This window comes from Callithrix jacchus, chromosome 6, assembly GCF_049354715.1.
Source record: "Callithrix jacchus isolate 240 chromosome 6, calJac240_pri, whole genome shotgun sequence".
NCBI lineage: Eukaryota > Metazoa > Chordata > Mammalia > Primates > Cebidae > Callithrix > Callithrix jacchus.
Genome location: NC_133507.1, coordinates 151,246,321 through 151,269,677, shown reverse-complemented (window position 1 = coordinate 151,269,677; position 23,357 = coordinate 151,246,321). Strand labels below are relative to the sequence as shown.

Below are 23,357 nucleotides of genomic sequence, written 5' to 3'. Positions count from 1 at the left end.
AAACCCCAAGTCAAAGGTCAAATGGGGCACTTGATCTCACAAGTCACCTGCTTTGCCCTCTTCCAAGTGTACTTTCCTCCCTCTCATTCCTGCTCTAAAACTTTTTAATAAACTTTTGCTCCTGCTCTAAAATTTGCTTTATGACTCCTCGGTCACATTCTTTCTTCTGAGGAGGCAAGAATTGAGGTTGTTGCAGACCTATGTGTGTTCATTGCCACTAACATACTTTGGTGCCATGACTCAGATATGTTCTGCTGTTAACAGGGGTGGGGTGTGTGTGTGTGTGTGTGGGCATGCATGTTGTTTATGGTTAGGAAATCAGGGGAGGGGTGAGGATATAGAGGAGGCTATCTCTGGATTGGAAATAAGAAGGCAAGATGGCCCAATGTGGTGTCTCTTCAGATGGGTCCCTCTTTCTCTTGAGGATTTCTCCTATGGCACTGCTAGCCAGAAATTCTATAGTTGTATTGAGACAGGATTGTTCCCTTGACCTTGACCCCCTGTGTGGGCAGGAATTGGAGTGGCTCATTTCACTCAGCCTGCAGTCTGTGGATGGCGAACAGTTCAGTGAAGATTCAGGGCAACAACTTCCTGCACCTGCTCTTCTTGACACCCGAGTTCTTATCTGGCATCCAGGAAGAATCAGGTCACATGAACTTTGTGAAGGGTAGTGTATGTGGAGGAGTTTATTGGGCAATAAAAGTGGCTATCAGTGGGATGGGGAATTGGTAAAGGGGTGGTATGGGAAGAAAGTGATCTTTTCCTGAAGCTGCACCATGTGAAGTTGGCCGAGTCTATCCTTAGTCTCGGATGCTCAGCTGCATGCAACCCTGATGTTCAGCAGCCTGCATCCCCAAACACTTGCATCAGCTACCTCTTTTTGCTCCACCAGCTGAAGTCTTTTTATGGGCAAAGGATAGGGGATTGGGTGGGGCAAAAAGGCAAGCACAAGATAGGAGGTGGGGTGGGCCACAAAGGCAACAGGGTCAGCTGTTTTCGCTTAGGGCTGAGGGTCCAGACTTGAAGGTGGATTTAGACAGGAGCCCAGCCGTTCTGTATCAGGGTCAGCTGTTTTGACTTAGGGCTGAGGGTCCAGACTTGAAGGTGGATTTAGACAGGAGCCCAGCCGTTCTGTATCAGGGTCAGCTGTTTTCACTTAAGGCTGAGGGTCCAGGCTTGAGGGTGGAATTTAGCCTTTCTGTATCAGTAGGCGTTAGAAACCTGCAAAATATAGCAATCCAAAATTAAAGCCAAGAAGTAAGGGCTTGACATGTTTCTGAGTTTATTATTTATTTTTTGGGAAGTATTTTCCCTATTTGTATACACACAATAAAACAAACACCGAGGTGTGCCATCTTCACTTTTTAACCTTTGGTGTGTGAACAAATGCCCTGATCCAAGAACTTTTTTCCAGCAAAGCTTTTCTCTCTGGAATGGTTGTCAGAGGAAGGAAGCAGCTTCTCGCTCAGGCAGGTTCAGGTTGCACAAGGGTCATTTTGATCACTGTCACCAGCATTGATAACGAAAGATAGGCAGTTGCGTAGGCTACACAGGAAGTAAGTGCTCTTTCTTGAAAACTGATCAGGAGTTTTGCTGAACCAGGAGTTGAGTTTTTAACACCACAGACTATTTGCATGTAATGTGAGCTGAAATTCACACTGATAATCTCAGGATCTATTTCAGCTGTCCCTTATTCCCATTAAGATTAATTTATAAGCTTACAATTTATCACCGAGGCTAGTTTCTACTCCAGGCAAAATAGTAGTATAAGCAAGTTTCTTGCAGTTCCTTAATCATTTAGCCTAAGTCCCCTTAAAACTCTAGACCTGCGTGGATTGCATACTTTCTTCTCAGCCCTTGCCTGCAAATTTACTCTCAAATTCTCCTTTCATAACCAGAGGCAAATAACTAAGAACAAGTTATAGATCTTCCCAAGGATATTTTCAAATGAAGAGGGATAAAGGTATAAAAAAGTAGTTGATGCTTTGATTCAAGAATAGAAGATTAGTGGCATCCCCTGGGTGAATCCCCATTGTTCTAAAATGATTGTCTATTGAGCTGTGAGGGGGAGGATTGTGAGGTCGAGTCAGAGCCAGGGAGAGGAGTGCCTGGCAGATTATTGATGTCTGCTGTGGGTTAGCAAGGCTACCTACTGTGGTATACATATTACCAAGCCTGGTGTACAGGGAAGATGTCTGCCCCGAGGTTCATAAGAAGTAGGTTTTATTAGAGCCCTGCTACTGATTTATGGACTGGCTTACTGAGAGAATGAAATGAAATGTGAATTAAATGAGATGATGTATGAGAGAGCATTCAGCAGAGTACGGGATTAGAAAGCAGTTGTTTTTTCAGGCTGTGAACTCCCTGAGAATTCACAAACCTGTTGTATTCATCTTTGAATTTCAGCCCAGTGCCTGGCCCACAACAGGCCCTCTATAAATATTTGTTGAAGTAATGTATGCTGCCTATATGAAGACCAGGTGAAGGAATGAATCCTGTGGTTAGATTTGAAGACTCCCCTGAATAAACAGGGAAGAAGTTGGAGGTCATTGGAGCTTTCCTATAGGCTCTCGGAAGTCGCCCTTGATGAGTCTTCTTCCAATTTTTAAAAATGTAAAACATTATTCTTAAACTAAAACAAACATGCATAGAAGTACAGAGACCATAAGGGTACACAGCTCCATGAATTCTCATACACCCGTAGAACCACGATCTATGTAAAACCAGAACAGCGCCAGCACCCGAGAATGCTGGCGTTGCCTTCTGCATTGTCAGCTCTTCCCTCCTCTCAAAGATACCCTCATCCTGATTTCTGCTATTATGCATTAATTCTGTCTAATATTTTGTGAGGTTCAACTGCGTTGTTCCATGGCATTGCAATTTGTTCCTTTTTATTGATGCATCATATTCCTGTGTAGAAATTCATGATAATTTGTTCATCTGTTCCCCTGTTGACGAACATTTAGGTGTTTGCCAGTCTTTGGCTGTTACAAATAAAGCAGCTATAAACATTTTGATGCTTTTGACCCATATTTCTGTTGGATGTAAATGAGATCTTGGAGAGAAATGGTCAAGTTATAGGGTATGTTTAGGTTCAACCTTAGTAGATACCACCAAAAGCTGTCTAATGTGGTTTTGCCAATTGACACTCCCTCCAGCCGTGTATGTGAGCACCACTGCTTCTGTAATGCCTGTGTCAGTCCTTTTAATTCTAGCCACTCTAGTGGATATGGAACGTTATTTAATCGGATTTTGATGTGCATTTCCCTGATGACTAATGTGGATGAGCATCTTTTCATATATTTATGGTACATTTGGATATTCTTTTTTTTTTTTTTTTTAAATTGAGACAGAGTCTTGCTGTGTTACCCAGGCTGGAGTGCAGTGGCATGATCTCAGGCTCACTGCAACCTCCACCCCCCGGGTTCAAGCGATTCTCCTGTCTCAGCCTCTGGAGTAGCTGGGATTACAGGTGCCTGCCACCATGCCCAGCTAATTTTTGTATTTTTAGTAGAGACAGGATTTCACCACGTTGGCCAGGCTGGTCTCGAACCCCTGACCTCAAGTGATCCACGTGCCTTGGCCTCCCCTGGCCTATTTATTTACTTTGAGATAGGATCTCACTCTGTTGTCCAGACTGGAGTATAGTGGTGCAATCATAGCTCACTGTAGCCTCAAACTCTTGGGCTCCGGTGATCCTTCCATCTCAGCCTCTCGAGTATCTAGGACTACAGGTATGTGCTGCTACAGCTGGCTAATTAACAAAACATTTTTTTTTAGACATGGGGTCTCACTCTGTTGCCCAGGCTGGAGTGCAGTAGTGCCATCATGGCTCAATGCAAACTTTGCCTCCCAGGCTCAAGCAACCCTCCCACCTCAGCCTCTTGAGTGGCTGAAATTACAGGCATGCCACCACACCCAGGTAACTTTTTGTGTTTTTGGTAAAGACAGGGTTTCGTCATGTTGCCCAGGCTTGTCTTGAACTCCTGAGCTCAAACTATCCTCTCACCTCAGCCTCTGAAGTACCTGGAATTACAGGCACGTGCCCACACCCGGCTAATTTTTTTTTTTTGGTAAGGCTTGTTGCCCAGGCTTATCTCAAACTCCTGAGCCCAAGGGATCAGCCCGCCTCGGCCTCCCAAAGTGCTGGGATTAGAGGCATGAGCCACTGTACTTGGCCTGTGCAGATTTCATAACATTCAGTAATGTGTTAGTGCTGTATAAGGGACAGCTTACCCAGAGGCCTTTGCGATTCTCATCTGGAATGCCTGGTTGCCACTCATTCCCTGTGCCTGGATTCTGCCTCTGGCCCTATGCCTTTGAGCTGACTCCTTGGTTGGACCGTTTGTCCCTGGATGCTCTCTGCTGGTTCACTTTTAGTTGCTGGCTCTGCAGCTTGTGGGCTGATGACGTCCTCAACCCTGACCCCTAAGCCCTGCCCAGTTCTCCCAGTTCCAAAGCAATTGGTTCCACCTATGATCCTTTGGGACTTATTCCCAGAATGTAAGCCTGATTCAGTATCAAAAAACCTATCATTGTTTCTGGAATCAAGAACTATTCTCTGGTCCATGGATGATGTGGAGAGCATCCTTAAATATTTGTTCTAAAAGTCATCATAGTTGATGACTAGGACAAGCCTACAAAATCCTGATAGTTTAATACTACAGTGTAGTGAAAAGAGGTGAAAGCATGGGCATTCATTTGAGCATTTGCAGTAGAAGAGGGGGCAAGTTCACCTTGGGCTAATTTGTGCATTCAGAAAAACGACTGAGCACGCGCTTTGCTCCCCAGATGAGGCATCACCCCTATATAGATGTCATCTGGCTTGTGTCTATTAATTCTTATCTCAGCAGCAAATGGAATATGTGCAATGGACTAGTTTTTAATCAGTCTGTGACATCTGCATCTAAATAAATTGGCGTAATCTTGAGATAAATGACTGCAGTCGGTGTGGCTCACTGTTATATGAATGCCCTTTACTATTCACAGCCCGCTCTCTGAGCATTGCTCAGATTACACATTACTCCCTGACGCACTAAGGGTCACATGATGCTGTGATCACGTTTGCTGGTGACGTGGGTCCCACACTTCAGTTAATCACCCGGCTGAGTGCCATGGAGTCCCAGAAAGCTGGAGCCCTCAGTATTCACAGGGAAAAACTTCTGCCCGTTACCAACCCCATTAGCTTTTCCTTGTAGTCATTTAATTAGATTCCATAAAATAGAGCTGCTTTCTCTTGTGCATTGTCAGCAAAAATAGAATCTGCACAGACTGTCTTCCGAGTTCCTGATTTTATTTGGAAATCCATTAAGCCTAAAATTTCTAGATTTTTTAAAAAAATGAGTATGCTTTTATTTCATTAGCATCTTTGAAAAGATTTATAAAAATATGTGAAGAGACATGCTGTCCTTTAAATTGGAGCACAAGGTTTGCTGAGCAAGGACAGAGCCCAAACAGTGGCACTATTTTTGAAAATGTGTGGTAGGAATGTACGATGTGTACTAAATAAAATAAGATGACTTTGTTTATTATTTATTTATTTGAGACAGAGTTTTACTCTGACACCCAGGCTGGAGTGCAGTGGTGTGATCTCAGCTCACTGCAACTTTTGCCTCCTGGGTTCAAGCAATTCTCATGCTTGAGCCTCCTGAGTAACTGGGACCACAGGCATGCACCACAACACCCAGCTAATTTTTGTATCTTTAACAGAGATGGGGTTTCACCACATTGGCCAGGCTGGTCTCAAATCCCTGACCTCAAGTGATCCACCTGCCTCAGCCTCCCAAAGTACTGGGATTACAGGTGTGAACCACTGTGCCTGGCCAGCTTTGTTCATTTAAAATAGCAATCTGAGTGTCTTTACTGTTAAAATAATTAGACATAGCTACCAAAGGACTGCACATAGACTAGTTAGAAACATCGTTAATCTTTAGCATCACTTTTGTCTCTAGCGAGTCCTTCCTCTCCTTTTGCTCAGCCCCATAGGCTGTCACTCACCTTTGCCTGTACAGGAGACTCCACCACCCTCCTACTGAAGCAACCACTTCCCTGCCTCCACCACAAACACCACCTCCCCTCTCTCACTGTTCCTCTTGGAGTCCTCACCATCTCAGGAACTGGCAACTTTATTTACCTGGTTGTTTGGGATCCAAACCCAGCATTGTCTTGGACTCCTTTCTCTCAGTCATCCACCGTGGCCAGTGCATCTGAACGGCTCGTTTCCTCCATCTCCCCAACACCTCCCAAATTTGATCCCTTCAGGATTTCTGCTACCCACCCTTGCTTCCCTCCTTCACCCACATTGAGCCACAACAGTCTTTTAAAAATCTCTATTCAGTTACATTATTCTCTGGCTTCCCCATTGCAAGAAAATAAAAACCAAAAACCAAAAACAAACCCACCACCTAATCCTGGTCCACAACTCTGCAAGATTGGAGCCCAGTTCCTTTCTAGCTCTGTTCTTGCTCCTGATCTGAAAGCCGGGTTGGTTTTATTTCAGTTTCATGAACATTCTCCTACAAATCAACTTGAAAGGAACTAGCAACACAACAGAAAAACCAGAAGTTGCTAGAGACTGAGTTTGTTGCTCCATGAAGCTTTAGCAGTGTCTTGGAGTGGGAAATGCCAAGTTGGATTCTACTGGGAATCTGAAGTTTGGTTTAAGACAGGTCGGTCAATGTAGGGGCTTGATGAAGATTGCATAAAAATCAGGAAATGGCCTGGCATGGTGGCTCACACCTGTAATCCCAGCACTTTGGGAGGCCAAGGCAGGCAGATCACGAGGTCAAGAGATTGAGATCATCCTGGCCAACATGGTGAAACCCTGTCTCTACTAAAAATACAAAAAGTTGCTGGGCATGGTAGCGTGCCTATAGTCCCAGCTACTCAGGAGGCTGAGGCAGGAGAATCACTTGAACCTGGAAGATGGAGGTTGCAGTGAGTTGAGATTGTGTCACTGCACTCCAGCCTGGAAACAGCGTGAGTTCGTCTCAAAAAAAAAAAAAAAAAAAATCAGGAGGAAACAACTGGATTTGGACTGCTGGAAAGAGCAAGGCAAGTATTTTGAGATAAAGGTTTCAGGGCTAAAAGTGTTGGTGGTTTTATTAATGTGTCTATGGGTCTTTCCAGAGGTTTCCATCATGAATAATCAAGATATTTGCCTGGGGAAGAGTGTGCTTGAGTAGAAAAGTGATGCCGAGGAGAAGAGGCATAGTATAAAATCATGTTCCAGCAGAGGAGGCTTTGTGTGTGTGTGATCACGGGGGGAGTAGTTCCCATCTCGGGTACAAGCTGTGTGTGAAGGTAAATGGTTTCCATTCTCAGAACAATCAGTCCACAAAAAGGAAATGCAAATGTCTCTGAAGCATATGAAAATACACTCATTTTAGCTCATGATAAGAAATATATTTTAGGCTGGGCACAGTGGCTCACGCCTGTAATCCCAGCAGTTTGAGAGTCTGAGGTGGGCAGATCTCTTGAGCTCAGGAGTTCAAGACCGACCTGGGCAAGATGGCAAAACCCCATCTCTACCCAAAATACAGAAAATTAGCTGGGCACACTGGTGCACACCTGTGGGATGTGTGGTCCCAGCTACTTGAAAGGCTGAGGTGGGAGGATCTCGAGCTTGAGAAGTCGAGGGTACTGTGAGCCAAGATCATGCCACTGCACTCCAGCCTGGGTGACAGAGCCCTTCTCTACCAAAAAGACAAAAAATTAGCTAGGCGTGGTGGCATCTACCTGTGAGACGTGTGGTCCCAACTACTTGGTAGGCTGAGATGGGAGGATCTCCTGAGCTTGGGAAGTCAAGGGTACAGTGTCCCAAGATCATGCCATTGCACTCCAGCCCAGGTGAAAGAATGAGACTCTGTCTCAAAAGAAAAAGAAAAACAAACAAAAACAAAAAAGAAATATGTCTGAAAACTACACTAAGATATGTTACACTTTGTATCGCCACCCAAATCTCATCTTGAATTGTAATCCTTGTAATCCCTACAATCTGCACATGTCAAGGGAGAGATCAGGAGGAGGTCACTGAACCATGGGGGTGGTCACTGAACCATGAGGGTGGTAATCTAATGGTTTTATAAGGGGCTCTTCCTCTTTTGATTGGCATTTCTTCCTGCCACCTTGTGAATAAGGTGCCTTGATTCCCTTTCACCTTCTGCCATGAATGTAAGTTTCCTGAGGCCTCCCCAGCCATTCCAAACTGTGAGTCAATTAAATCTCTTCCCTTTATAAATTATCCAGTCTTAGGCAGTTATTTACAGCAATATGAAAACAGACTAATACAACACTTTTTCACCTATCAGATTTTCCAGTATGAAAAAGTTTGATGAAACTTTATAAAGGATAGAACAGGGACTTCCATACATTAACTGGCAGGAATGTGAACTGGTAGAATGTCTCAGGAGGGCAATCTGACACTGTCTTTTAAAATTGTAAATGCACTTACCTGCTGTGCAGAATACAAATGATCACTTCTAGGCATTTATCTAATAAGTTGGCCAATATCTAAGGAAACTAGTGTCCTTCGGAATGCACTTTGGGAGGTGATGCTGAAAGGGATAGAAAGTTTTGAAGTTTGTCAATGATCTTTCTTATTGCCTTATGGAAGATAGCTCTGTAGTAGGGAAATTAGCCCTTTGATTTTGATAAAGTATGCACAAGATTTTTCTTAGTGCTTTTGTACAGCATATGGTGATTTTTGCCATGTGAAATTCTTCAATTTTATGTTGACAAGTGTTTTGATCTTTCTTTTTTTAATGGCTTCTGGATATGTGTCACACTCCAAGATTGTAAAAATATTCTGCCTTGGTTTATTCTTGAATTTCTATGGCTTCATTCTTTTGGGTCACTTCGACACCTTTGGTCCATTTGGAGTTTATTGAGGTATAAATTGTGAGATATGGATTCAATACTATTATTTGTCCAAGTAATGACTCACTTATCTCACTTATTGAACATCTAGCTCTTAGCATATTCTTAAAAATATTTAGGTCTATCTCTGGACTCCCTAGTCTGTCCCATAAGTTTGTCTATTTAATGTGTCACACTATTTTAATTATTGTAGTTTTATATTATGTTTTAATATTGGTTAGTTCTACCTCACTGCCTTCTTGTTAGGGAGTTTCTTGGCTTTCTTAGATTGCTTATTTTTCATGGTGAACTTTAGAATCAGCTTGTACAATTCCACACTCTCCCTCACCAAATTCCACTGATGATTGTATTTATTATGTTAAATGTATAGATTAGCTTAGGGGCATTTATATTTTATGATGTTAAGTCTTCCTATTCAAGTTCATGGTATGTTTTTATATTTGTCCAAGTTTATTTTGTGTCATTTGATTATATTTAAAAATTTTCTTCAATAGGTATTCACATTCTTGTTCTAATTATTAAGAAATTTTTTGTTTATTTCTAATGTGAGATTCCCTCTCCCCCACATCAATTAACTGCTATTATTTGCATATATGTGAGTTTTTGGTTCTGTATATTTATTTTGATATCTTATGGGATTCTCTTATTGTTTATAGTATGTTTTAAGTTGTATTCTTTTTTTTTTTTTTTTTTTTTAACTCGAACTCCTGACCTTGTGATCCAACTGTCTCGGCCTCCCAAAGTGCTGGGATTGCAGGAGTGAGCCACCATGCCTGGCCGTGAATACTTTTATTTATTTATTTTTTTTTGGGAAAAAGAGAAAAAGAAGGGGAAAAAAAGAAAAAGAGGGAAAAAGGAATATTACTTCATTCCTAAAATGGGTTTCAATAATGGCCGATCAATATTTTGAGTGTTTAAAGTGGTTAATGCATATTTTATGTGTTTAAAATGGAGACCTCTATTGTGTTTATTTGTTCTGGCTCTGAGTTCAAGTCCTGGATATCGTTATCAATTTGTTGTCTCGTTGAATCTAAATCTCATTATGTGTCTTATTTATCTGGGTGTTAAGATCTCTTATTGTTACATTAATCCTTTTACCCTTGCATCCTTGTAGCCTTGAAATCTATTTTATTAAGTGTGAGAATTGCAACTCTTGCTTTTTATTTATTTATTTTTGCTCTCCGTTTGTTTGGTGAGTTTTTTTCCATCCCCTTGTTTTGAGTCTTTGTATATCTTTAGATATGTCGTTAGATTTTGTGGATAATGTATATTTTGTGTGTTTAAAATGGAGAGCTCTATTGAGTTTATTTGTTCTGGATCTTAGTTCCAGTCCCGAATATCGTTATCAATTTTCTGTCTTGTTGAATCTAAATCTCATTATGGGTCTTATGTATCTGGGTGTTAAGATCTCTTATTATTACATTAATCCTTTTACCCTTGTATCCTAGTAGGTTTGAAATCTATTTTGTCAAATGTGAAAATTGCAACTCCTGCTTTTTACTTATTTATTTTTGCTCTCCATTTGGTTAGTACATTTTTTTTTCCAACCCTTTATTTTGAGTCTATGTATATCTTTGGATATACCGTTAGATTTTGTCTGTATCTTTTGATTGGGAGATTTGGTCGATTTAAATTTAGGGTTGCTGCCATTTGCTATTAACTGGCTATTTTGTCCTTTCGTTGATAAAAATTCTTCTTTATGTTAATGCTCTTTACTTTTTGGTGTATTTTTAGAAAGGGTCATACTGGTTGTTCCTTTCTGTGTATAATGCTTCTTTTAGAAGTTCTTGTAAAGCAGGCCTGGTGGTAATAAAATCTCTGAGTACTTGCTTGTTCCTAAAAGATTTTATTTTTCCTTCAAATGTAAAGCTTAAATTGGCAGGTTATGAAATTCTGGGCTGAAAGTTCTGTTGATTAAGTATATTGAATATTGGCCCCCACTCTCTTCTAGCTTGTAGGGTTTCCGTTGAGAGATCTGCTGTAAGCCTAATAGGCTTATCTTTATGGGTTACTTGATCTTTCTCTCTGGCTGCCCTTAATATTTTCTCCTTCGTTTCGATCTTGGTGAATCTAACGATTATGTGCCTTGGGGTTGGTCTTCTTGAGGAATATCTTTGTGGTGTTCTCTGTATTGCCTGGGGTTGAATAGTGTCCTGCTTTGCTAAATTAGGAAAATTCTCCTGGATAATGTCCTGGAGAGTATTTTCCAGCTTGAATTCAATCTCTCCGTCACATTCAGGTACACCAATCAAGCGTATATTAGGTCTTTTCACATAGTCCCATATTGCTTGGAGACTTTGCTCATTCCTTTTTATCCTTTTTTCTCTATTCTTGTCTTGTCGTTTTGTTTCATTAAGTTGGTCTTCGACCTCTGATACCCTTTCTTCTGCTTGATCCATTTGGCTGTTTAAGCTTGTACATATTTCACTAAGTTCTCGTGTTGTATTTTTCAACTCCTTAAGTTCATTTGTATTCCTCTCTATATTGTCTATTCTTTTCAACATTTCATCTAACCTTTTTTCCAAGTTCTTAGTTTCTTTACATTGGGTTAGAACAAGTTCCTTTAACTCCCAGAAGTTTCTATCATCCACCTTTTAAAGCCTACTTCAGATAATGGAACACAGTCCTTTTCCATCAGGGCTTGTTCTGCTGCTGATGAGTCCTTTTCCATCAGGGCTTGTTCCCTTGCTGATGGGTTCTGATTTTGAGTATACTTGGCCTTCTTAGGCTGTTTTTTCCCCTTCATTGTAGATGAACCGCCTTTCTAATTAGGTTTCTGAGTCGACGTCCGACTTATTGATTCCCAGTGCTGGGATCGGAGCAACCCACTGTGGCAGCCTAAATAGCAGCGATAAGACTGATGGTGCTCTTCTGCCCGGGAATCTCTGGTCTGTCTTCCCTCTTGAGTCCGCAACAAGTGGCTCTGACTTCCCGGAGCTCCAAACTCCGGTCAGTAGGGGAAGCAGTCCCGTTGGCTCTGCATGAAGAGCTGCTGCACCAAGACTCCGGCAAAACCGCTGCGGCGGCCACAAGAGTCGCGCTGGCGACCCGTGGGGCTCCTCCACTGGGAATCGGCTGATCGGTGAGTGACGAAAATTCGTCTAAAAGTGTGTCGTCTCGTTCTCTGAGCTTTCACTGGGAGCTACAATCCTGAGCTGTTAGTGGTCAGCCATCTTGGATCCATCCCACTTAAGTTGTATTCTTTAGGTATATTGTTTGCATATAATAATTTTACTTCTTTGCTAATTAAATACTTATAAATTTGCTTTTGAATACTGGTTTAATATCTCAAGAACAATATTAAATTATAATGATGATGGTGTCATTATCAACTTTGATGGGATTATCTTTTCATATTTTTTCATTAAGCATGATGCTGACTTTTGGGTTGAGACAGATGTGTTCCATTATAAGGTAGTAGTTATCTTTTTTCATTTTATTATTTATCAAGAATGTATACAGAATTTTATTAAATACATCTTCAACATTTAATGCAGAAGGCTATAGCATTTTTATTTTTAAATCTATTAATACAGGTAAATAGGTTTTCTGATAATCATGTTTTTGTGCTAGAAATAAATCTTACTTGGTCATTATATATCAATTTTTAAATACTTTGCTGGATTATTTTGCTATTTTCTTTTTTTTGAGATGGAGTCATGCTCTGTCTCCCAGGCTGGAGTGCAGTAGTGTGATATTGGCCTACGGCAACCTCTGCCTTCTGGGTTCAAGTGATTCTCCCACTTCACCCTCCCAAGTAGCTGAGATTACAAGCACACACCACAACACCCAGCTAAGTTTTGTATTTTTAGTAGAGACAGGGTTTTGCCATGTTGGCCAGGTTGGTCTTGAACTCCTGACCTCAGTTGATCCACCTGCCTTGCCCTCCCAAAGTGCTGGGATTACAGCATGAATTTTATTAAATTTTTAAAATTTAATACTATAAATTTTAAAGTATTAAAGTAGTATTAAAATTAATACTACTACCTTATAATGGAACACATCTGTCTCAACCCAAAAAATCAGCGTCATGCTTAATGAAAAAATATGAAAAGATAATCCCATCAAAGTTGATAATAAGATGACACCATCATCATTATAATTTAATACCACACCTGGTCTATTTTGCTGATTTATTTATTTATTTATTCATTTTGATGGAATCTTGCTATGTCACCTAGGCTGGAACGCAGTGGCTCAATCTTGGCCAGCTCACTGACATGACTGCCTCCCAGGTTCAAACGATACTCCTGGCTCAGCCTCCCGAGTAGCTGGGATTACAAAGTGCCACCAAGCCTGGCTAATTATTTGTATTTTTAGTAGAGGTGGAGTTTCACCATTTTGGCCAGGCTGGTGTTGAACTCCTGACCTCAGGTGATCCACGTACCTCGGCCTCCCAAAGTGTTGGGATTACAGGTGTGAGCCACTGTACCCGTCTGCATCAGTTGTTTGTGTATGTGTGTGTTAGTTCTGTTGAGGTTTTGGTATTCATGGTGTGTGACTGGAATCACACGTCCATCTTGAGCTACTCTGTCACCGGGGGAATGCTCAGGTCTAGGTCACATGGTTACTCCTGGGTCTGGCAGTGGGGTCAGTTTCATCTGCAGCATAAGGGCTGAGAGTTGGTTTGCCCATGGCAAAACTGGGACCCAGTTACCCAAGAAGGAGAGATACTCACCAGATGGAGAAAACCACAGATGTCCCACCATAGGCATGTTAGCGATAATGTAGCTTGGATATTTCAGGCCTCATTTACAGTAGAGGCAGGAAGCTCCTTGGCTGATAGCTGAGTGAGTCATCAACACTGTTATCAACCCTTGATTGACAACTTCCAGACTTCTTTTATGAGGGAGAATAAATCCATAATTTGTTTAAGCCATTAACAGGAGCACCTTCTATGTGGAAATAAAAACTTAAAATATTGTGTCTGGAAGACCCAAAGACTGGAGCTCTTTTATAGCACTCAATTTTAAGATCCCAGAGTGAATTCAGATACAAAGAAGGGGGCTTAAATTGCATCTCCTTATTTGCAGTTTAGTTATGTGGATTTATTAGATGATAAATCACCTCCAGCTTACCTGGGATTTAGCACCACCTTCTTTCCAAAAGCATCTAAGTTTTCACAAGCCATCGGCAAGATGGTCTCTATATATCTCTCTGCACCTTTAGTTGCCTGTAGACAATGACATCATTCCTGTTATCCTTTCCCGCATTCAGTTAACCTTTAAGAAAACAAGAAAATACCCATCCTCCCTGCAGAGGGTGGGACTGGATGCTGGATTGAAGTTGGAGTAAGCTTGAAAGAAAAAGTTGGCCATGTATAGAGAGAAGGGACACCGGATCCTATGTTCAGTATAGGAAATTAAAAACAGTTACTGAGTTTAAAATAATTTCCATGTTCTCAGGAATCAATGTGAAAATACCTGATTTCCACCTGGAGGTAGCTCAAGTGCTTTATAAAATATTCACATAGGGAAGATATGCTTCCTTGCTGTCTTTTTATTCAAGACCGAATTTAAACCTACCTTAGATCAAATCAATATTACAGTGATAATGTAAAATAAATTAAAACTGTTTTAAACAGCTGTTAGAACAGTGGTTTAATTCAAATGAGAGCGAGTCTAGAGGGGAGAAAGTAAATGTGAACCTGTCTCAAACAGCATTTAGGAATTGTTCAGTGATAATAGACTAAAATAATCTAAATATGAATGCTAACACTTAAATGACTAATTTTAATAAAGATAATACTAATTAAAGGAATAAGATAATTACCTAGTGCTTGTAGCTATAATGCATGCAAAGCATATTTATTCTTCATGACAATTCTTCAAAGACACTTAAAACTCCCATGTACTTAGTATTTATATTTTTGTATTGCCTTTTTGGGTTGATTGGTAGGAAATATTGGAAGTGGAGGAAAGGTACTATGGAAGGTGGAGAAGCATAAACTAGTGATTTGGAGGCTTGGGGCCTCATTCTGGTTCTGCAGCTACTCAGTCTGGATAGCTATTAGCTTCTTCAGCGCGTCCTCTTCCTCCTCAGAAAAGATCTTTGGAGTGTCCTATCCAATTTCCACATCCTACACCTTCACAAGTCAGGAGTGGTAGTTACCTTGCAGAGACAGCAAGTGAGCAAACAGCTAAAACTCTCAACAAACCAAAGCCCAGCAAGCACTGTGCAACATATCATATGTTACTGACCATACAGATACATGATAAACATGTCACATACATGACACATGTCACACACATATATGATACAATCACACACACATGATATATACATTATATTTATGACACATACATTATACATATGTACATATATTATATATGTAGATCTATATTTGTCTCTATAGCTCATGCACAATATCTACTGAGTATCAGACTTTACATTGTACATAGTATGTACTAAGTGTCAGACTCTGAACTGTAGGAGATTCATATATCAGAGACAGAGTAGAGATTCAAACAAAGCATGGCTCCTAAGCCAGACTCCTCCCTATGTTTGAGTCTTGGCCATGCCCCTTGCAAACTGAGGTACTTTAGACATTTTACTTCAGCTCATTTCACTGCAATTTTGTCCTTTAATTGGGCACCAGTCATAGTTCCTACCTCATCATGCTGGCATTATGATTAAATGAGATAATATATAAAAAATATTCATATTAGTGTCTGGTACACTGTAAATACTCCACATCATCACTATCATCTCATTTTATAGAGCTACCTAGAGCTCTGTAAAATTGAGGTTTCTGTCTCCATGTTATAGGACCTCTGAAGGTCAAAGAGAATAACTTGCCCAGTACTATCATGGGTCCTGATAGAACTATTCTGGCCAAAGTAGGCTGGTGCTGTTCTTCATAATAGAAAGTCGTCACCAGGCAATGTGTCCCTTCTCTCTATATGTGGCCAACCTTTTCTTTCAAGCTGACTTCAGCTTCAATCCAGCAGCCAGTTCCACCTTCTGCAGGGAGGAGGGGTGTTTTCCTGTATCCTTAAAGGTTAACTGAATGTGGAATGTAGGAAGGGGTAGCAGTAATCATGTCACTGCCTACAGGCTATTGAAGGTGCAGAGGGAAATATAGAGACCATCTTGCAAATGACTGCAGAAAAGTTAGATGTTTTTGGAAAGATGGTGGGTGCTAAATCCCACGGTAAGCTAGAGGTGATTTATCGACCCATGTAAATGATTTAGTTTGGATCTTAGTTCAAATTCTGGGAAATCAAGCTTGGTAACCTTTGCAATTTCTTCTAAATAGGTTTCTTTGTTCTTTTCCTTTTTTCTTTTTTGAGATGGAGCTTTGCTCTTATTGCTCAGGCTGGAGTGCAATGGCACGATCTTGGCTCATGGCAACCTCTGCTTCTTGGGTTCAAGCGATTCTCCTGCCTCAGCCTCCCAAGTAGCTGGGATTACAGGCATGTGCCACCACACCCAGCTAATTTTGTACTTTTAGTAGAGATGGGGTTTCTCCATGTTAGTCAGGCTGGTCTCAGACTCCCGACCTCAGGTGATCTGCCCACCTCGGTCTCCCAAAGTGCTGGGATTACAGATGTGAACCACCACACCTGGGCTAAATATAAATTTCTAAGGCTGTGAATGATGACACAGTGTACCCAGGCTGGCATTCTCACAGGATGCTGTGGTGGACACAGAGTATAAAAAAACTCATCAGGAGTCTTGTTCTCATTGAGGCCACTGGCTCCCAAATAGCTATCTGTGCTGGCCTGGGAAGTTGGTTTTCTCCATTTGTAACAAGATGCAAAAAATAAAGAATTATATTTGCATTAGTTTGTAACATTTTTTATAATACACTACAGGTATAATGCAATCGAGCTGTAACTCTAAATTAGACCTATGAAAAGAAATGTGTCCTGTAAATTGTTTTGAAATTTTTTCATTCCACCAAATCCAGAAGCCTTAGAATTTCTAAGAGTATGCAGCCTTCTACTTGGCAGAAATAGTACACCTGATATCACTAGTCATGCTGCCTGGCTCATTGGGAATAATCAGACCTGCTCTGCCACTTACTAATGTGTGACCTCCAGTAATTTTATATCATTGGGACTCAGTGGTTTAAAAGTATAGTGATTTAGTTCTTACCTCATATGTCCATTGGAGGTTCCATTGCTTCACCACTCTCAGGGACACAAGCTGAAGGAGCCCCCATTCCACCTCTTGGAATCTTGCCAGTTGTCATGCTAAGGAGAGGGGAACACAGTGGGACATGCACTGAATTTTAAAAGTTTCCATCTGGAAGTGGTGCACACTATTTTTTGCACATTTCATTGGTCATGGCAAATGGTATGACCACATGTAACTTTAAGGAGGGCAGGAAAGTAAAGTCTTAACTAAGAAGTTCCTGGAAGGAAGAGAGGTGGAAATATTGGCAAGGAGCAGCAAGGGCAGATGTACTATCATTCACCTCATATTCCATTCTGTTTATTTTAGCTCAGCATTTCTACTGATTGAGATAAATGTACTTGTTGATTCTGGTGTGAGTTTTATTAGCTGCCCAAAGTTTCAACTCCGTGATATTTCCCTAAAAATTCTTGTAGCTTGGTAGTGACCCCCGACTGGCATGTTGCTAAATAGTTTTGAGTCCACTTAGCTGAACTTTCTCCATAAAGTGATTACAAGAAATTCTATCACTTTTGTTTTTGGCTGAAATTAAGACACATTATTGGTATATGTTGCCTCTGACTTGTCAATATAGGGTCTCTATCAAAAAAGGAAATGAGATGAGTTAGGATGAAGATTTGACATTCTGTGAGTTGGGAATAATATAAAACAAAAGCCTGGATTTTTGGCTTTCATTTAAACATAGAGGCAATATTATTTTAATCACTTTTGCTAGTGTGACAGGGTGATATATTAGTTGGACTTTTTAGTTGGGGACTTGAGGGTCTTGCAGATGATTGAAAAACTGTAGTGAAGTACCAGATCAGCTTTCAGAATCTACAGGAAAGATCCATTTCTCTGAGAGTGATAATAGTAACAATACTTAACACTTGCATGGCACTTAGTACATGGATGTTTTGGGACCAGGACATGCAAATCAATATGCCCTTTTCCAGTATTAATCATGTTGCTCCACCTATAAGCTAAGATGCTGGAAGATTTAGTCTTATTTATTTATTTATTTATTTTTGAGACGGAGTCTTGCTCTGTCACCCAGGCTGGAGTGCAGAGGCCTGATCTCAGCTCACTGTAATCTCCACCTCCCTGGTTCAAGCTATTCTCCTGCCTCAGCCTCCCAAGTAGCTGGGACTACAGGTGCATGCCACCACGCCTGGCTAATTTTTTGTAGTTTTTAGTAGACACAGGGTTTCATCGTGTTAGCCAGGATGGTCTCCATCTTCTGACCTTGTGATCCACCCACCTGGGCCTCCCAAAGTGCAGGGATTACAGGCGCGAGCCATCCCACCAGGCCGTTTTCCTTTTTAGCCTGGAGAAAAATGAAAGGATATTGTCTTGTTTCTGCCAAAATATGCATTTTAAAGATTAAAGACTAAGAGAATACTTCAAGAAAATAAAATTCTCTGAAACATGCAGTAACCGGCACTCAGAAAATAAAACCACTTTTAATTCTCCTATATTTCAAAGTAATATGGAATACACAAACAAAGGGGTTGCTCAGGCAAAGGTATAATAAACTGAAATGTGATTTTAATTAACTCACAACCTTTTTACACTTCGTCTTGCTTCGTTTGTGTGTGTGTCTTGATGGAAGGGAATGAACAGCACTATCTACTAGTCCAGGACTCAAGGTAAGAGAAGTTAGTTTCAGGAAAGTGGAAGAACCACCTGAATGACGACATTGGTACCAGCAGAGGGTGCTGCCGTGGCACAAAATTAAGAATTTACAAAAGGAAAAGGTCTCGGATTAAAAGATAGCAGGTGTGAGGAAAAATGTAATAACTGTTTGTATCCACTTGGAGGTCTGAATTCTCGGCTTGCCTATATGTCTGGGGTTGAGTGATTTCCTGCAATGGCCACATGCGTTTTAGACATCTCCTAAGGCAGAAAAGTGTGACATTTGCTTCTGCGTTTGAACAGGACAGGGAGAGGCCATGCAGTTCCCCTCCTGTTTCCACTGGAGGACTTTAGAAGCCCCTGGCGTCTGTGACACCTACAGCATAAGTTTACATGGAGTCCTTACTTATTTTCTTAAAAACAAAACAAGCTATTTTTGTGTTCACTAAAAAAAATTGGCTCAGATTGTCAATCCAGGGGAATCACATTTTCTTTTTTCATTTGGCCACCTTAAAACGAAGGTAAAAGGTACATAGGAACCCACAGGTAGTAGAGATTGCGAAATGTCAGGTGGAGGAGACGAGGTTGGCTGCGCTTTATTCAGCGGAGTGCAGCCTTCTCGGCGGTCACAGCACCAGCCAACCCCGCCAGGACGCGTAGAAGAGCCCCGCGAAGTAGGTCACAGCGATTCTATACAGAGTCCTATAGCTATTCCTTCCGCTAGCAGCTCCTCTGCCAACCTGCGCTTCTGAACTGTTCTATCTGGCGTTTTGGGCTGGGAGTAAATTGATCCACTGGGTTCGAGTCCAGCCTTTCTGGGCCTCAGTTTCCCCGTGAGGTTCAACGACAGGGGTGGACAGTCTGATCCTGAGACCTCTTCCCGCTCTCACACGGCGCGGCCAGACATTCCTTAGTCCCGGCGCTCTGGAAAGGGCCGGCGAGAAGGAGACAGCTCGGTCAGCACCAAGGACAAGGGCCCCGGGCCCGCCTGGCGGACGCGAGGTTTCTTTCAGGCGAGCCCGGTCGCCGAGCGAGCGTCGGGCGCAGGGTTCCGCGGCCGGGCGGGAGGGCTGGAGGTGGCAGGAGAAGCGCTGTGGGAAGGGGAGCAGACCCGGGGGATGAGGCAAGGCCGGGCCCCGGGGCGGTCTCCCAGATTCTGCGCCAAGAGGCCGCGGGCGGCTGCTGGGAGCGCACCACCCCTCCCTTGGGGCGCCCTGCCCTGCTCCGGCCTGGGGGCTCACCCAGTGCTCCCCGCTCTGGAGGCCCCTGAAAGTCCCTCTCCCGCACGCGTGGACCTCTCCAGCCCCTTTCCTGCCCTAGCGTCGCCTGGCTCCCGGTCCAACGGCTCCGTCTGGACACACGCGTGACTCCGACCCACTCCTGGGGTCTGCGGTCCCGCGTCGCCTTCCTGCAACCCCCACCCCAACTCCCCGCGGGGAGAGAGGTACCACTCTAGGGTGCTTCCGAGCATGGGCCGCCGGGCGCCCCGCCCCCCTCTCGCCCCGCCCCGCCCCGCAGGCCCCGCCCGCCGTTGCTCGGGGAACCGCGGATCCCTCGGCTGCAGGAGGCGCCCGGCCCCGCCGAGCAGCCCTAGCCGCCACCGCCGCCGCTCTCGCTGCTCTCGCCGCCGCCGCCACCGTCACCGCGTCCGGACTTCGGCTCCCGCGCCTTCCCGGCCGGCCATGCCGCCCCGACGCGCCCAGGGGCCCGTTGCGCAGGTGCTGCCCTCGCCGGCCCTGCTGCTGCTGCTGCTGTTCGGCGCGGGGCCCCGTGGCAGCCCCCTGGCCAGCCCGGTGCCCGCCGCGCCCCTGTCCGCGCCCGGGCCGTGCGCCGCGCAGCCCTGCCTGAACGGGGGCGTGTGCACCCCGCGACCCGAGGCGGACCCGCAGCACCCAGCCCCCGCCTCCGAGCCCGACTACAGCTGCACCTGCCCCGCCGGGATCTCCGGCGCCAACTGCCAGGTGAGTGGAAGCGGCGGGCGCGGCGCGGGGCGCTGGTCCCGGACCTGCAGCCTCTTCCCGCCGGCCCTGCTGCCGCTGCCCGACACTGGGCTCCTGCACGCCGGACCCGGGCTTTCCCACATGGGGAAGGCGACTGATCCAGCCTCCTGGCCCGCGTGGCCGGGGACCCCCGTGCCGACCCTGACTCCCTTACCCATCCCGGTTCCCGGGCGGGGCCGGCTGGGCTCTCGGGGTGTGCCTCTCCGGGGCTCGGCACTCCTCATGCGGTGCTCCCGACGCTCCGGTCGGCCACCGAGTGGCGCGCCCTTCCCGGCCCGGCCGAGCCTGGATCCGCTGGCGTGGTGGAGCCGGCTCTGAGCGTCCCCGGCGAGGTGTTCAATGTCCAGGTGGTCCCTGCTCCCCGTCCCGCGGGACCCTGTGTGTGCGATGTGGGAGGCAAGGGATGGTGGGCCCCAAGGGATGGTGGGCCCAGCGCCAGGTGGTCAGGCACTTTCCTTCTCTTCCTCCGCCCTTGAGGGCTGTGACAAGGCAGCCAGAGGCCGAGGAGGGCAGCTGCCTCCCCTTGGCCTGCGACCAGCACTCTCCAAGCTTAGGAGCAGTGGTGGAACAGTCGAGGGGGCATTGTGCGTGGGGCTGGCGGGGACGCCCTTCTGCCGGACGCTCCTGGGGCTCACGCTCGGAGCTGGCAGCCGGGGCGTGAGCAGGGCACCGGGAAGCCGCCAGAAAGCGTGGGGCGGTGTGAGGGATGGGACGATGAGACGTAGCCAGCAGCCGCCCGTGAATTTGGGGTTTCCAAGAGAATTTGGCAGAAAATAATATCTGGGGCTTTTATAAGTGCGGTAAAGCTCGGTGAAACCTACTAACACCGACAATTTCAGTAGGCAATTTGGTAGAACTGTGTGTACAGGTAGAAAATCCCCAAACCTCGGTTGCAGGGTAGGGCAAATGATGAATTTATCTGAAATGATTACATTAAACCACATGAATATGGAAGATATTTGGGATCAGATACTATCTTTTTTACATTGAGGGTGGAGGAGTTTGTTTCATATAAATTTGATAACAATGGTTGGAGACTTACTTTGCGAATGCTCACATAGGTTCTTTCAACCGGGAAAAGTCTGCCCTTTGAATATGACAGGTTTTACATTTTTTTTACAGAGGTGAACGGGATTGAGATGCTTGACCTTGACAGGCAGATTTTTTTTTTTTTTTGCATGTACCTAGAAACTTTTTATTTCCTCTAATAGCGAATTAGCAACCAGATTCTGTCTTTTCAACATTGGGCTCTTCCTCTTTGTTTGCTGGTTTCAATAAGCTTCAGTTCCTTGAAGGGAGGTGATGATGAGGAGGAAGAATTTGTGTGATGTGAGCATCAGGAGTAGGTTCCCGGTGATAGCTTCTTGGGGAAACGCCTGTTGGAGCCATTCTAAACACTAGAACAAAATCTTGCTTTTGCAAAAGTGAAAAGAACTGCAAATCAAAAACCAGGGAATGGACTCATGCTAATTTTCCCTGTATATTGATAATTTATAGAGTGTGCCCATCAAACTGTTGTTATATTTGTATGTCTGAATTTTATCCTGGAAAGAAATAATTAATTTGCTCCTAGGGTTTAGTGGGAACGGATGGGAGAAGGTAGGTTAGAGTGCACCTCTATATGTGAAGAAAGACTGGACATTGGGAATTTAACACAACTCTGAGATTTTTTTAGTGACTCTAAAAATAGATATAAGATATATTTAAGAAAAAGAGCTCTTTCGTGCTGCCTAAAGATGACTAACAGAGAAACATAAATATTTTGATTTGTTCTAAGTAGTGACTTGATATATAATATAGTTCATTCAAAACAGTCATGAACTAATACATAACATTGCAGAACCAACTGGTTCAAAACGGATTCAGGTTTCCTTTGTAGTTCACATTGGCGGTAGGCTTAGCTGTGTGAACACCGCTCACCTGAGTAGAAGCAATACTGCATGCCCTGGCGTGCAAATTGAAGAGAGCGCTGAAGTAACTGTAATCCTTATAGGAAAGCTTAGTCAACTTGGAATTTGATTGGACTTGGTTACCTAGAAAAACTTACTGAGATGATTCAGAGCCTTATAATCCATAAAAATGGATTCCTGATGATTTTAATTTAATTATTCATGATCTCACAGTAAGACTTGAGACTCATTTTTCATGAGAACAGAAAAGAACACAAAAGACAATTGCAAAAGGGAAGTTAAAACCTGGGTGATGGGGAAGGGAGGGGAGAGAGGGAGAGAGGAACTGCACATACTCAATTACAGATAAGGAAAATGGATCTTAGCCATCGAGGACGATGTGGTTGCTGAAATAGAACCTCGTGCTAACTGGATAAATTGGAAATGGAATTTTACCTGGTGTAAAGAGGACCTTTTAAACAGACGTCACTCCTCCTCCTCCAAAGCCGAGGTTAGCTATGGTAACGTTAGACCCTAACCTTGAAGTTTCTTTTTGTATGTAGAGAAATTTTAAGAAAATAATAAACTACACATTAGTATTAATATGGATTAAGGCTGTCTTTAGCTTTACTGTGGTTGGCTGATTGAGTTTGGGTAAGTTAGTGGGGTCCAGGACGTGCTTTTTGTGTCACCTGAGTGACAGGAACTCACAGGATTTGGGAACTGTGGGTTGTGTGGGTTTGAAGTCAAGCTGAAGTGACCACTGCTGGGTCTTGTTTCCTCATCTTTAACAATGGGGCTTATCTCACAGGACTCCTCATGAAGAGAGTGATTCCAT

At 43.6% G+C, this 23,357-nt stretch overlaps 1 protein-coding gene and 1 long non-coding RNA gene across 2 annotated transcripts in view; one reads left to right on the top strand and one right to left on the bottom strand.

Annotated features, from left to right (window-relative positions):
* Positions 1 to 1,085: 1,085 nt before the first annotated feature.
* LOC118154685 (uncharacterized) lies at positions 1,086 to 21,116 on the bottom strand. The gene is made up of 5 exons (XR_004744895.3): positions 20,785 to 21,116; positions 18,257 to 18,322; positions 16,978 to 17,075; positions 13,556 to 13,772; positions 1,086 to 1,221 (listed from the first exon to the last, which is right to left on the bottom strand). It is a non-coding gene; the product is annotated as an uncharacterized LOC118154685 (long non-coding RNA).
* The window catches only part of DNER (delta/notch like EGF repeat containing), a 379,011-nt gene continuing 375,866 nt past the window's right edge, over positions 20,213 to 23,357 (top strand). The window contains exon 1 of the mRNA XM_002749868.6: positions 20,213 to 20,591. Coding sequence (XP_002749914.3) covers positions 20,313 to 20,591 — 279 coding nt within the window. The 5' untranslated portion in view covers positions 20,213 to 20,312. The remainder of the gene's footprint in view (positions 20,592 to 23,357) is intronic.